Raw genomic sequence first — 16,734 nt, 5'->3', positions numbered from 1 at the left:
TCAAACACAGATGTTTCTTGAAGGAGTCAGTAGATCATCAAACACACATGTTTCTTGAAGGAGTCAGTAGATCATCAAACACAGATGTTTCTTGAAGGAGTCAGTAGATCATCAAACACAAATGTTTCTTGAAGGAGTCAGTAGATCATCAAACACAGATGTTTCTTGAAGGAGTCAGTAGATCATCAAACACAGATGTTTCTTGAAGGAGTCAGTAGATCATCAAACACACATGTTTCTTGAAGGAGTCAGTAGATCATCAAACACAGATGTTTCTTGAAGGAGTCAGTAGATCATCAAACACACATGTTTCTTGAAGGAGTCAGTAGATCATCAAACACACATGTTTCTTGAAGGAGTCAGTAGATCATCAAACACAGATGTTTCTTGAAGGAGTCAGTAGATCATCAAACACAGAGATGTTTCTTGAAGGAGTCAGTAGATCATCAAACACAAATGTTTCTTGAAGGAGTCAGTAGATCATCAAACACAGATGTTTCTTGAAGGAGTCAGTAGATCATCAAACACAGATGTTTCTTGAAGGAGTCAGTAGATCATCAAACACAGAGATGTTTCTTGAAGGAGTCAGTAGATCATCAAACACAGATGTTTCTTGAAGGAGTCAGTAGATCATCAAACACACATGTTTCTTGAAGGAGTCAGTAGATCATCAAACACACATGTTTCTTGAAGGAGTCAGTAGATCATCAAACACAGATGTTTCTTGAAGGAGTCAGTAGATCATCAAACACAGAGATGTTTCTTGAAGGAGTCAGTAGATCATCAAACACAAATGTTTCTTGAAGGAGTCAGTAGATCATCAAACACAGATGTTTCTTGAAGGAGTCAGTAGATCATCAAACACAGATGTTTCTTGAAGGAGTCAGTAGATCATCAAACACAGAGATGTTTCTTGAAGGAGTCAGTAGATCATCAAACACAGATGTTTCTTGAAGGAGTCAGTAGATCATCAAACACAGATGTTTCTTGAAGGAGTCAGTAGATCATCAAACACAGATGTTTCTTGAAGGAGTCAGTAGATCATCAAACACAGATGTTTCTTAAAGGAGTCAGTAGATCATCAAACACAGATGTTTCTTGAAGGAGTCAGTAGATCATCAAACACAGATGTTTCTTGAAGGAGTCAGTAGATCATCAAACACAGATGTTTCTTGAAGGAGTCAGTAGATCATCAAACACAGATGTTTCTTGAAGGAGTCAGTAGATCATCAAACACAGAGATGGTTCCAAAGCTTAGGAGCAACAGTCTGGAAGGATTTCTCTCCTCTGGTCCGGAAGTTCAGGAACCATCAGTAGATTCTGATCCACAGACCTCAGAGCCCGAGCTGGGGTGTAAGTCTGGATCAGATCACTGATGAAAGGTCTGACCATGAATAGATCTGAAAGTAAGAACCAGAATTTTAAAATGATCCTGAAAGAAACTGGCAGCCAGTGAAGAGTTTGAAGCAGAAATGTGAGTTCTTCTACTAGAGCAGCTCAGAATTCTGGCTGCAGAGTTTTGTATGAACTGCAGGCGATTTATTTTAGTTACGATACATAGTTAATTTTGTGTTTACACATCTGAAAAAAAGTGTTCTCTTGTTTATTTGTTATTGTTTTACTTTTGTTATTTGATGACCTGGTTATTCAATTTGTCAAGAAATTTGTGACACAACAATATAATACAGATCTGCAGCCAGTCAGGATGGCCGAGCGGTCTAAGGCGCTGCGTTCAGGTCGCAGTCTACTCTGTAGGCGTGGGTTCGAATCCCACTTCTGACAATAACCCTTTTTTACAAAGATCAACCTTTCCAGGGTGTCCCCGAACTCCCTCTCTGCGACACACTGATTAAAAAGCCTCAATAATAATTGGATTAAATAACGATGTACTACGTGTTTCTCCTCAGCTGATCTCTCCTCTGAGAGACTATGATGGAAGATGAAAACAGGAAGTGACACGTGATATTCCTGTTTTAACATCATGTAAATGTGGAGGATTTTCTGAATGATATGAATCAGCAGCTGCTTCAATCAGACCCAGCTGCGACTCTATTGTCTGCTCATGAAGTCCTGTCGAGCAGCTGAATGATGGGACATGTTTATTTTAGTCACTGAAGGTAAAGGTAGATAAACCCCGACACGTCTCTCCGCCATCTTCCATTTTCTACGAAAGCTCGGAGAGATTTGACACGAGCAGCTGCGGACGGTTCAGCCATTTGCAGATTTTCGCTCTGGCTGTGCGAGCGCTTATCAGTTCCACTTCTCATGTTCACTGTGAATATTTCCTTTAAAGAGACAGTAAACCACAAACACACATCATTTCACTCCTGATTTATCACAAACACCTTCGTAATTTAGCTTCTCTATGTGCTTTAACAAATCAACCATTTTGATATTTTATCGCTTATTTAGCCTTTTACTTAAATTAATTTAATCATCTTTATATTTATCATTTTGCTCTTTCTAACTTTATAGCTTCTAAATACCTTATTTTAAGCTACCTTAAGCTACATTAGAAAGTTTTTCCTCCGTGGTGTTAAAATAGTTTTCATTAGCTTAGCTTCTACATACCTTCATCATGCTAGCTTAGCATTTTTCAGCTCTTTAATCTTGATAAAATAATGTAAAGATTTAATTATTTTTTAACTAGTTTTGCTACCTTAATGTAAAATGATTTTTGTAAGCATAGCTTTAACTTTAATATTAGTTTCCTCAATTATCGACCACGTTAGCATCCTTAGCTACTTTAGCTCCTCCTCATGACTTAGCTATTTTAGCTAAACAGACTTTCTTTGTCGTCTTGTTAATGCTTTTAATATTTTTAATAACTATTTAATATCTTCTCTATGTCACATTCCTTTATCATCTCAGGAGCATTATTGTATGAAAGCTAACTCTTTCACATCGACTCATGTCAGCCATCTTACCTTGTTCCTGAGGATGTTAGCCTCCGTGAGCTAATGTTAGCTACTGTTTTTAGCTACTCTGTTAGCAACTGAGCAACTCAGATATATGACTCTTTATTATATTATTAATACAAAAAAACCCAATATAGTAAGTAATTTACATTTGTAGATTTAGATAAAGTATTTAATTATTTTAAAATATATAGTAGTTATCAAGTTATTTATTTTTGTTTCAAAATAAAAATTTTTTTTAGTTTAAATAGTTAGTTTAGTTTAAATGACAAATAACTTAAATAAATATCAGACAATAATTGGAAATTAAAGGGATATTTTTAAATGATTAAATAATCAAAATATATGGATTTAACATGGCTATAACGCTTTTTCTTTGGTAATAAAGGATTGTTTGTTTTAAAGTAATAATTAAGTACAGATAACTTTCATATCAGACAAAAATTTAAAATGAATGGATATTTTTAAATTATTTAATAATTAAAAATTATGTATTTAACATGACTTTTATGCCTTTTTTTGTATTCAATTAGGGTTTGTTTCAAAGTTATGTTTTGGAAAAATAACTTTCATATCAGACCATAATTCTAAATGAATGTTTTTTATAAATACTTACTAATTTAAAAATATGTTTTTAAAGTTTGTTTGTAATAAATGATTGTTTGTAAATGTTACACAAATAACTTTCATATCAGACAAGAATTTTAAATGAATGGATATTTCTAAATTATTTAATAATTAAAAATATGTTTTTAAAGGGGCTATTAAGCCTTTTTGTAATAAATGATTGTTTGTAAAAGTTACACAAATAACTTTCATATCAGACAAGAATTTTAAATGAATGGATATTTCTAAATTATTTAATAATTAAAAATATGTTTTTAAAGGGGCTATTAAGTCTTTTTGTAATAAATGATTGTTTGTAAAAGTTACACAAATAACTTTCATATCAGACCAGGATTGTAAATGAATGTTTCTCTTTTATTTGAAGTAAATTCTCCAACTAATCAACAGACTCCATTTCTAAATCTCTCTCCTCCTGGAGTCCATCATGGTCTCCAGCGTTGCTCTGCTCCGCCGGCTTCTCTCCGGGTTCCTCCGAGGGTCCCTGTGATTGTTCTTCCGTGGGGAGCACGTGAGAGATTTTGAAAGACGAGGCGATCTCCTTCAGGAGCTCCTGCTCCGCCTTCAGCTTGGCCAGTTCCTTGGTCCGAGGAGTTTCTGCTGCCGGGGCCGGGGCTGTGGTCTGTCGTGAGGGTTCCTCTGCGGGGGTCTGGTCTTCCTTCCTCTCCTCGCTCTGGTCTGTGGGCTCGGCGGCGCTGGGACCCCCCTGAGCGCTCTTCTCCAGCAGACTCTTCCTCTCCTCCTGCAGGGCTCGGCACAGACTCTCCAGCTTCTGATTCTTGACGCTGACAAGCTCAAACTCCTTTTCCTTCAGTGCTCTCTGTCAGAGCGGAGACAACCATGTTTTACCTTTCACCTCCCAGACGTCTATAAAAAGCACCCGGTATTCTTAACCGGCTGACGGAAATAAAAATCTCTTACATCTGTCACCATCTCGATGAGGTTCTTGTTGCAGCCATCAAAGCGACTCTTCCAGGATTGACACTCCTTCTCCAGCTTCTTCATTTTCTTTGTCATCTGAGGCACACAAGAAAAACATGTTATACCGTTCATAATCAAAGGTGATGCTAAAAATAGAGCCTGCATTATTATCCGTCTCATCTCCAGCGAGGCTTTATTGTAAATCTCACAGGGTTTATTTTATTGTCTTTGCTGAGGAGCCGAACAATCCAGACTCTTACTTTGTCCATGTCCTGTTTGAAGCCGCTGTAGACACTGTTACTCTTTGATACGCTGCCCTGGAATTCATCGAACTTCTGGGAGTACATTTCTAGCTGGGAGGAGATTTTGAGCAAAACATTAGCGAAATCCCTCTCAACATGTTTTATATTCCGTTAGTTTGTGTTTACCTGCGCCCTCATGCCCGTCTCCTGCTCCTTCAACATCTTCATGTGCACTTTGGCTTCGGCCGTTTGCTTCAGCAGCTGAAACCATTGTTCCAAAATAAGAATTTTAACTTCTGATTTATGAATTTCTTAAAAAACTTACCAGCTCTTTTTCAAGCTTGTGCTTATCGTTGCACTCCTTCAGCAACAGGTTGGCTTGTTGCAGTTTGGTCTCCAACAGCTTCTCTTTCAGGTCCCTGTGCTTGAAGACCTTCTCCAGGTTCTGCCACAGAAATGTTTATTTTGGATTCATTCAAAGTAGCTTCCTTTATTTGACCGGATAAACAAAACACGTGTGTTTTTATTTTCCTTTTCCTCATTATGAATTGAGTAATTGATTTAAACAATTACTTTAATTAACTAATTATTATTTGCGTTAGTTATACCAATTTTATTTTTTAACCAATATAACTTTTTTTAATGGCTTTTTTGTTTTCTTAAAATGACACCCTTCTGTTAAATTTATATTTCAGTTATCGATCAATTCTATAATATATGGATCTTATTAATAAAACTATATAAAGCGCTGCGATTAATTGATAATGATGTTTCGTGTATAAAAACTTTTTGTGGCGGAACCATTAAGCGCGACTCAAACGGAAGGTAAACAAAGTTACACAGCACCAGCGTGTAGTTTCGGTCCGTGTTGAAGACTCCTTTCCTTATGGATTAAAACGCGAATATTTATCAACTAAAATAATTCACAGAGAAGTGTCTTAGTTACAGGCTAACCGATGGTAAAGAGAGCTATAAAAAAATAAACGCAGTAAAAAGAGGAAACGCCTGGATGGTCCCACTTCCGGTACAACCACCTGTTCGCCAAAGTAAAGGTAATTAAACACACAAAAACTGGATGAATTGTTACAAGTACAAAACAATAACATATAAAGTTTATGTTTTATTGTTTTTCATTTATTTGTTGTTGCTTGACTTTAGTGATGATATAATATGTTATTAAGTCCAAAATAATGGGGATTATTCTTCTGAAAATAATCAAGGAAATAAAAGTACAATACAAAGTAACTTTTTTTTCATTTGATTTTGGTAGATATATCCCTATCCTATCGTTTGTTTGGAAAATGTCCTTTTTTCCTTTTATTTTTGTGTAAATATTGTCATCTAGGAAGCTTTAAAGTTGTGTTTGAGTTAAGGCCCTGCAGGTGGTGGTTGTGTTTGTGAAGTGCATGAATTGAAGAAGCTTCAGTACCGCCTCACGTTGGTCGTACTGAGTGATGAGTCCTTTGAGCTTCTCTGCCAGCGAACTGTTCTCCTGACACAGCTTCGTGTTCCTCGTGCTGTGCTCCTCGATCTGCGCTTGGATCTCCGTGAGCGTTCCCTGGAAGTGGGTGGTGATTTCTTTCCTCTTCAGGTCGTCCTCCCTGCACCTCTGCAGCGTCTCCTCCTGCCACGAACGCATCAAAAGTTGATCACAGACTCTTGAATCAGCGTTCTTGATTTTTGTGATTTGGATGAAAATTTCAAGACAGCAAATTGTTGTTGACTTTGACCATAGAGGCGATTATTTTTCAGTAAACACTGAGATTTTCGGCTTTCATTTCTGACTCCCCTTCACTCAGAGGAGTCTTAGGTACATTTAAGAGGCGGAAGATACAAATTCTGACTTATTTTCCTATGACCTTTGACCTATGAGCACTCACTGCAAGCACATAAAAAACACCATCATTCAACACAAACAATGAATGAATAAAGAAAGAAATAATGTGTTAAAGTTTTCTTTTTAAATCTTCATCTACTTCTTATCTAAAATATTTTTAAACAAGTGACTATAAAAAAATCGAAACCAAACTTTAAGGCATAATATTATGAAGTACGTACAGATTAAAAAGTGTAGCTGTTTGAATGAATATGAAGCTGAAGATTATTTTATAAACTAAAGCAGAGTGGTCCAAAAAAAAGATGAAAAAATATAAACAAAGAAAAGTTCAATTAAAGAAATGAAAAATAACGTTAAATCTAAAAATAGATCAATAAAAACTTGTGTATGTCAGAGCGAAACAAACGTGGTTTAAATAAAATAAACTTCAATGTCAGTAATAATTAGATGAATAATGATATCAAAGCCAATGTATCTCATCTTCAGGTGAAGATCCTCTCGATTCTGAACCTAAAGTGTCATTTGATCGTGTTGAGTCATGTAGAACAATATTTGGGTCATTTTCGTTCTGGTCCTGCCAGGCGTCCACTGTGTTTCTTGGCGAGTGTTTGTGGGTTTAAAAGGTCAAACTCGCTGTTTGACAGAACGCTGCCAGCCGACTCCACGTCCTGCTGAGCTCAGCATATGGTGACACCTCAGACGCGACGTGTACTTCCAAAGTGTGGTGGTCTACCTTCAGGGTCTTGTTGTGCCTCTGCAGCTCTCGACACAGTCCCTCCAGTTTGCTGCGAGCCAGGACCGCTCGGCTGTGTTCGCCCTGGAGCTGGTCTTTCTCCTTGATGACCTGCAGGAGCTTCTTCTGCAGGAGCTTCAGCTGCTTCTGGTCGTTACGATGCTCCTCGAGCTGCAACCACATGAGGAGACAATGTTGGAACATCTACTCACAACTTCATGATGGATGTTGAGATGATCGTGGTTTCCTTCTCTCTATAGACCCACACAACAATAACAGATGTATACATATATGTACTGTATATGTAGCTGTGTTTTGGTACCTTTTCAATTTTATCTCGTGATAAAAATAAATACTCAAAATATATTTCATTTATTTTTAAATGCGATTTTCTAATCTAGAAAAAATCATATCATTAAAAATGAGATACAACACTTAAATAAATCATTAATTCTTAGAGAAACACATCATGGTTGTATTTTTATAAGTGAGAAAGTTCTATTGTGACCGTGAGAATGATGATGTTTGCTGATGATATAGTGATTTATCATTAGAAATATGTTCATATTTTCGGAAAGCTAAGAAAAGAGAAAGAAAAAATAATTGTATGAAGTCTCTACTTTCAGTCCCTAGTACCTATATATATATATATATATAAATACAACTTTTAAACTTTGAGTTCTAATTTTTCATGAACTTTTCAAAGGTCAAAAGGTTCCGTCTTAATGAAAATCCACGTTTTTGACTAAACAAATAACAGTAAGAACTGGAAAAAACAGTTTTTGCTTATTTAGATGAATAATAGTTTGTTTTTTTTAAAGCAGCAAAACCTGTTCCAGCTACAAAACACAAGTGACTCAAATTGAAAGTCAGACTCAAAATAACCAGAACTTGTAGTTAGCATTAGCATGTTGCTATCATTTTTTGCTTTGCATTTTAGGATAATATATATATTCGGGTAGTTTTGGGGGTTTCCTTCCAACAAACGGATGTAAATCGGTGAGTCCCTCTGAGCGTCCCTCTATATATAGACCTTTCCAGGGTGTCCCCCGGACTCCTGGAAGAAAAGTGGAAGGTCTACGTGCAGAAGAAGTTTCAGTGACGACAAGAGATTTCTCAGGTAAACGATCCGTCGAGGATTGAAAAGTCTACTTTTTTTTTCTCTCTATAGTTTACATTTTCTTGCAAATCCTAATCTGTTTGACTTCTAGTCCTCCACCTCTTCTGAGAGAGAGTCTTCCTTAAGCTCCCTCTCCATCATCGACCTGGAGATTAGCGTGGGATTAATGTGTTTTTCTTCCTCTTCTATGATCATGTGTAATCCACTCACCAGCTCGGCGTGCTTCTTGATGATGGCTTCCAGCTTCTGCTCCGGCGTGTCCAGCTTGCTGAGACTCTGCATGAGCAGCATGGCTTCCTTCCCTGAGCAGAGACGTTGAACTTCAACACTTTGACGTGTCGCCGGCGTCGCTCGCTCACCTAGACTCTTCAGCATCTTCTTCTCGAGCTTCTGGTCGCGGCGAGAGTCCGACTTCTTGACGGCCGGGGCCTCCTCCGGGTCCTCGGGGTCGGCCGGGGCCTCGTTGGCCTGGTACGCGCTGATGATGTCCTCCAGCTGCTGGGCCAGGTCCTCGGTCAGATCCATGGCGGGGTCTTGGACCGGCGCGGTGGACGCGGGGGGGCTCTCCTCACAGGTTTCCATGCTTGCAAAGGATTCTGGGAACAGTTTAAAAATCACCTGTGTCATCAAAACATTTGTAAGGAAGATTATTTTGTTCTGGTTTGAACTAGTTTGGTCTAGAATTATACAAATATGTTCTCTTCGTGTCACGTGGGTTTACTCCGGACACTCCGGTTTCCTCCCACAGTCCAAAAAAAAACATACACAAGTTGATTAGTTGAGAACTTTGGGAAATTGTCTGTAGGTCTGAGTGTGTGTGTGAACGGTTGTCTGTCTTTGTGTGCTCTACGACAGACTGGTGTCCTGTCCAGGGTGTCCCCCGCCTCTGGCCCTATGATATGGGGATAGGCTCCCCGAAACCCCGGTGAGTGATGAAGCGGCAGAAAAATTCCACTTTAATGACAATTGAATTAAAATTTCAAACAGCCTAACACAAATAAAAACAACTTTTTTTAATAGTTTCTACTGTAAATAAAAAAACTGGAAAAAAAACCCCACAAAACTACAAAATGACAAATAAACACTGGATATATTGAAGCCTTTGGCTCCTGGACCAGAGGTATCGACAGAAAACATTACTATTTAAATCGTAACGATATTAACACGTGAATATAATAACCACATGTAATAAAATCAAAAGCATGCATAAGATATTTCTCACAATCATCTGTGATGCATAAAATAAAGAAAAAATCATCAATTGTGTTAGTTAAATAAAAAGTTAAATACATTGATTTGAATGTATATTTCTCTATATTTATTATCATTTTTTTTAAAGAATATTTGCAAATATTGCATTTTAAAAAATCTTCCACAAAAGAATGACTTAAATAATGACAATAGAGTGACAGATAAATATTGTAGTAAATATTTGACCCCAATTTTATAGTTTTTTCCTATTAATCTTTCAACCTTTTGTTTTAGTATTTAACATCAAAACTGCAATATAATGTCACCTTTTGGACATTGTTTTCCACTAAACTATAAAATCAACTGATGTGAGAATGTTGTTTCATGATATACTTAATTATACACTAAAATGGTTTTAGCAGCAGGAAGAGAAAATGTCAGACATGTGCTCAGGTTTCTATGAAAAGTGAAAAAGCTTCATTTCTGACGTTGAACGCTGAAGTAAAGACTGTGTTTATTGAATATCATTAGTGCAGCTTCAAAAAACCGCCTGCGATTTCACAAGCCGAGCTCATGGCACCTGTTCCCGAGACACGGAAGGCTATTTTAGGAACTTCTTAATATGGGCAGGACGTTTATTTATTTATTTCTCATTGTAAAAAGTCATTGATGTCCGTGTCAGCCGCTGGTACAAAAGAGCCATTTTTAACCACGTTAGTAGCACATCTTAATTTAGTGACGCCTTCATGCTAATAATAAATAAATAAAAAAACATGAAACGAGCGGAAGAAGAGAGAGAATTCCTGGAGTGATTTGTCAAGAACGATTTGGTTTCAGTCGCGTGTAGAACCAGAACCACACTGTTAAGAGTAGAAAGGTAGAAGAAGGTCTTACCAGGATCCAGGGCCAGGAGAGGAACGAGGGAGCGTGTGGAGGGGCCACGGACAGGCTGCACCACAGAGACAACAGCTGTGATAAGACCTCCTCAAAATAAACTCCAGACCACTGAGAGGAGGACGACTGCTCCGGCCTCCACGACAACTGCTCAAAACTTACATTCACTCTTTCGTCTTCATTTTGTCTCTTGAACAATTCAATGTTAATCCATTAGACGTTAAAAACGGTGTTATTCAACAGTAGACGTTTAAAAAAAATGGTAAAACTAAAGCGTTTATACACCAAGAACACAACGTAATGCTAAGTGTCAATGCTAATTGCTAAATTGCTTGTTTTTTTTCCAATGAACAAGTTGTTTTGTTTTAATGGTTTGATGATACAAGAGCTTTTATCCTGAGCTTCTAAGTGAGACGACTGTTGGATGTCTTGGTTCATATTAGTTTGTTTCTTGAGTTAAAAAAAACCCACTGGTTAGTATGCATCAGGATAGTCTACGTACTAACTAGTAACTAATCCTCCACAGATAGTATGTCTCAAACATACTTCTCTTAGTACACTAGAAGTTAGTATCATCAGGATAGTGTACGTACTAACTAGTAACTAATCCTCCACAGATAGTATGTCTCAAACATACTTCTCTTAGTATACTAGAAGTTAGTATCATCAGGATAGTGTACGTACTAACTAGTAACTAATCCTCCGCAGATAGTATGTCTCAAACATACTTCTCTTAGTATACTAGAAGTTAGTATCATCAGGATAGTGTACGTACTAACTAGTAACTAATCCTCCACAGATGTTTTGTTTCAAATCAAACTCTGCTGCTACACACTAACAGGAAATGACGCGACAGCTTCTTCTTCTACTTCTATTTAAGGATGATTTCAAACAGCTGTAGGAACACTAGCGACACCTGCTGGCAGCACGTTTGGTTTGGATCAAGAAATATGATAAATATTGGCGAAATATTTACGCTGGTATCAGCAGCGAAGACGTGTCGTCCTCGTACTGCTGCCGAAAATACACCTGTAAGTATATGAATATATATAAAAGTGTGTATGGAGCACTACATTTCACATACTAAGAATTGAGAGGCACTTATGCTCTAAAAATAAATAGTTTAAGTACACGATTTGAGACACAGCTCTGGTTCATACTTGGCCCTCTATTGAAAGTTAAAAAAAAAACATATTTAAGATAAAATAAAAGCATTTTGAGGATTACAATTTCCCACAATGTCCATCAAATATAATGCTATAATGCATCAAACTAAATTAAAATACTATTCAATGATACTATATATTAATACTATCAAATAATATGTTGCTGATTGATGTTAAAGACAAAATGTCGGACTCAGTTTTGGACTGTGTCCCAAATGATGATTTGAGACATACTATCTGTCAAATCTGTGCACTGGTCAAGTATGTGCACTTTCTTAAAGTGTACTATAAACAAGTGCACTCAGAGAAGTGCACAATTTGAGACACAGCCCTGGTTTTAGACAAGGGTTACACAAAATTGAGACAAACAAACAAACAAAGACACTAAAATGGTACAAACCCCATTACTCTGCAGAGACTGAAATCTATCCCAGCTACCTGGGGCAAGAGCCAGAGGACAGACTCACAAAGACGACACAATAGGGGTCTTTTCTTTGCAGTTACAGTGACTGCTCTGGCTTCACAACTCAGGAACGAGACGACAACACGTCTGCTCGTTCAGACAAATGAAAGCTACAAAACCACATCATCTGCAGAAAGCATTGGTGGAAACTTAAACTCTGCTCTGCTGAGCTGCTAAATGTTTATATGAAGCTTATATTGGGCCATATTTTCTCACTGCAGATCAACAAAACACATGGAGAACATTCACAGATGAACACACTGTTGGTCGACGACCAGATGATCCGACAAACACAAAAGAATTACATTCGTTCAAACTGTTAAAATGAAATGTTTAATTCAGAAAAGTGGGGTTCCTACTCATTCCCAGTTTTCCAAGAATGCCATGAGCTGGTGCCTGTCCCAGCTACTTGGGGTAAGAGGCTGGGAATGCCGTGGACGTATGGTCAGTCTAGACTCTCACATATGCTAGTTTTAAATGCTCCGTAGGAAAAGTAACAATGAAATCCTACGAGATCCCAGTGATGACTGAGGACGAGAGGATACAGTGAGTCCAGCAGCTTTTAAAGCTGTTGTTTGGACATATTTTGGTTTGAAAACAAATGAAAGCAGTTACGACTTTGTCAAGAGTCATGTGGTCTGTAAATACTACAACACCAGAGTCAAGTACTGGACAATACTACACATATATACTTGTTACTACACTATCACAACACCAGAGTCAAGTACTGGACAATACTACACATATATACTTGTTACTACACTATCACAACACCAGAGTCAAGTACTGGACATTACTACACATATATACTTGTTATTACACTATCACAACACCAGAGTCAAGTACTGGACAATACTACACATATAAACTTGTTACTACACTATCAGAACACCAGAGTCAAGTACTGGACAATACTACACATATATACTTGTTACTACAGTATCACAACACCAGAGTCAAGTACTGGACAATACTACTCATATATACTTGTTACTACAGTATCACAACACCAGAGTCAAGTACTGGACAATACTACACATATATACTTGTTACTACACTATCACAACACCAGAGTCAAGTACTGGACAATACTACACACATATACTTTTTACTACACTATCACAACACCAGAGTCAAGTACTGGACAATACTACACATATATACTTGTTACTACACTATCACAACACCAGAGTCAAGTACTGGACAATACTACACATATATACTTGTTACTACACTATCACAACACCAGAGTCAAGTACTGGACAATACTACACATATATACTTGTTACTACACTATCAGAACACCAGAGTCAAGTACTGGACAATACTACACATATATACTTGTTATTACACTATCACAACACCAGAGTCAAGTACTGGACAATACTACAGATATAAACTTGTTACTACACTATCAGAACACCAGAGTCAAGTACTGGACAATACTACTCATATATACTTGTTACTACACTATCAGAACACCAGAGTCAAGTACTGGACAATACTACACATATATACTTGTTACTACACTATCACAACACCAGAGTCAAGTACTGGACAATACTACACATATATACTTGTTATTACACTATCACAACACCAGAGTCAAGTACTGGACAATACTACAGATATAAACTTGTTACTACACTATCAGAACACCAGAGTCAAGTACTGGACAATACTACTCATATATACTTGTTACTACACTATCAGAACACCAGAGTCAAGTACTGGACAATACTACACATATATACTTGTTACTACACTATCACAACACCAGAGTCAAGTACTGGACAATACTACACATATATACTTGTTACTACACTATCACAACACCAGAGTCAAGTACTGGACAATACTACACATATATACTTGTTACTACACTATCACAACACCAGAGTCAAGTACTGGACAATACTACACATATATACTTGTTACTACACTATCACAACACCAGAGTCAAGTACTGGACAATACTACACATATATAGTTGTTACTACACTATCACAACACCAGAGTCAAGTACTGGACAATACTACACATATATACTTGTTATTACACTATCACAACACCAGAGTCAAGTACTGGACAATACTACACATATAAACTTGTTACTACACTATCAGAACACCAGAGTCAGGTACTGGACAATACTACACATATATACTTGTTACTACACTATCTGAACACCAGAGTCAAGTACTGGACAATACTACACATATAAACTTGTTACTACACTATCAGAACACCAGAGTCAAGTACTGGACAATACTACACATATATACTTGTTACTACACTATCAGAACACCAGAGTCAAGTACTGGACAATACTACACATATAAACTTGTTACTACACTATCAGAACACCAGAGTCAAGTACTGGACAATACTACACATATATACTTGTTACTACACTATCAGAACACCAGAGTCAAGTACTGGACAATACTACACATATAAACTTGTTACTACACTATCAGAACACCAGAGTCAAGTACTGGACAATACTACACATATATACTTGTTCCTACACTATCACAACACCAGAGTCAAGTATTCCACAATACTACACATATACTTGTTACTATAGTATCATTATATATCACTATATATCGTATCCTTCACCCTGTATCGTGATACATATCGTTTAAATAGATTCTTGACAATACACACATCTAATCTTAGTTTGTTCAGTAAAGATGTTTCAATGTGTTTTATAACATAAACGTGTAGAATGTGTTCCTCTACAACGTGTTTCTGGAAGGCTATAGACGAATTAAATGGATAAAACAAATACATCTAATGAAGTATCTATAATGTTAAGATTCAATTTTCACACCCCAGGTGCGTGAAGGCTTCTGCTGCCCATCTCTCATTTTATTTTAAGCTGAAATGCTGTTTCCAGGCATGTAATTATTCTAACAAATGGGCCCGAGGAGAAAAAAGAACTGTCTCACTGATTGGCCAGAATTAGAACAGACCTCCTTGTGAAGCCCAGAGGAGAGGCGAGCAGCTGTCATGTGCTCCCGGATCTCATCGCTTCTTCCTCGACATGCAGCGTTAACATTGAAAACATCAACACACCGAGGAGACGCCGCAGCGTTCGCTGCATTGCCTGCGACTGCTTGAATATCATCCACAGAATCTATTTTTGGAAGCATTCATTTATTTTCTTGTTGCAGTGATGCATTGTTGCCAGAGGATGTCACTGGTCTCTCTCCAGCCTTTTCTCTCACCTCATGTGCTCCTTTTTGGAAAAAAAAAAAAGAAAATATGAAATAATCTGCGACACACATTCTTGGGTTAGATGTATATTCTTTTTTTCAAAACAATTTGAGATTTTTTAATCTGAAAAAGTTGAGCACCAAACAATAATTTTTCCCCCTGGTGACGGCAAGAAAAGAGGCACTCTCTCCGTCCGGTCAGTTTGGATACAAATCGCTGAAAACAATTGGCTACTGAGGTGTTTTTTTTCTTCTGCCCCCCTCGACAAATCTAAGCTGCGAGTCGATAATCTTCCTCTGTGTGTCGTACAGGGATTTCATAGACATGAGAGGCACAATGCAGTTCTGTAAATATGCGTACAAGATTCCAAAAACAGAACACAAACACAGTCTGAGTACATATGCAAAAGCAAATCAAAAAAAGGCTTCAATTTCCCTTCACATTAACCAGCGTCTGCTTCCGTACCCGGACAAAGAAAAGACAGATCCGCGACTCACGCCGTCCCAAAGTAACAAATTAAAGCAGTGCACCTTTAAATATGTTTAGTAATGTAAACATGAGCCAACATTTTTTTTTTTTTTTTGAATCCACTCCAGGATGTGAATAAAATGCGCCTGTTGATGATCAACACTGTGCTGTTACTTATTGAACCTGAAGGTTACCGACCATAACCCCTGTTCCCTGAGGAAGGGAAAGCGGGTACAACACAGATTCGAACCCCCGCGTCATCTCAAAGTGCAGTTTTCATGTCAGATATACTTCAAAAATCCTCTCAAACGTCAAAGCAAACACCGATCACGTTTATTTACCAGCGACTGCGAACCAGTTGACCTTCGGAACTAAAATCAGAAATTAAATTTGAAAAAACGACGACAAAGTGGACGAACGGTTTGATTTTTTTGGATATTTTATAAGTGAATTAATGGATCAGAAATAGAAATGTTGACGGGAGCAAATGGCTAACTCTCAGTATAAAGCTATGGGCTAGCATAGGTAGCTTAGCGTCGCTAACCACAGCAAAAAAGCCTTTAGTCTCTTATTTTTAAATAAGAGTTTCAGTTTATTAGTCATGTAACAATAATAGATCTGGTTTAAAATGACAAAATATTCACCTTTTAGTGTCAATGAGCTCCTTCACTTCAGAATATTAAGAGAGCTAACGTCGTTAGCATCGCTGCTAGCTGTCTGATAATACATTGTTTTAAAATATACATGTTTTTAAACTATTTATGTGCTTTTCTTATATATATTCCACGTTTAAGTAGTGACTTTGATATCGTATAAGAACAATTATTGAGTGTTATTGAAGGTGATACGTCGATAATAATCTTTATCAAAATGCTGCTGTAATCCTTTTAGTCCTTTTGTCAACATTCAAAAGTAAAAGCAATAAAGTAGTC

At 37.3% G+C, this 16,734-nt stretch overlaps 1 protein-coding gene and 1 non-coding gene across 2 annotated transcripts; one reads left to right on the top strand and one right to left on the bottom strand.

Moving 5' to 3' along the window:
* Positions 1–1,699: 1,699 nt before the first annotated feature.
* trnal-cag (transfer RNA leucine (anticodon CAG)) lies at positions 1,700–1,782 on the top strand. The gene has a single exon. It is a non-coding gene; the product is annotated as a tRNA-Leu (tRNA).
* Positions 1,783–3,878: 2,096 nt separating this feature from the next.
* txlnbb (taxilin beta b) lies at positions 3,879–10,525 on the bottom strand. Its single transcript, XM_087779550.1, has 10 exons — positions 10,481–10,525; positions 8,755–8,991; positions 8,606–8,697; positions 7,276–7,446; positions 6,135–6,329; positions 5,031–5,150; positions 4,892–4,966; positions 4,724–4,816; positions 4,464–4,559; positions 3,879–4,362 (listed from the first exon to the last, which is right to left on the bottom strand). Exons 2-10 carry the CDS (start codon positions 8,975–8,977, stop codon positions 3,922–3,924), a joined length of 1,506 nt encoding a protein of 501 aa, XP_087635676.1. The 5' UTR covers positions 8,978–8,991; positions 10,481–10,525; the 3' UTR covers positions 3,879–3,921.
* Positions 10,526–16,734: the final 6,209 nt, after the last annotated feature.

The sequence above is a fragment of the Callionymus lyra genome, chromosome 18 (genome assembly GCF_982586985.1).
Source record: "Callionymus lyra chromosome 18, fCalLyr1.hap1.1, whole genome shotgun sequence".
Classification (NCBI taxonomy): Eukaryota; Metazoa; Chordata; class Actinopteri; order Syngnathiformes; family Callionymidae; genus Callionymus; species Callionymus lyra.
Note: the sequence above shows the minus strand (reverse complement) of the source record. Positions and strands in the feature narration are given on the sequence as shown.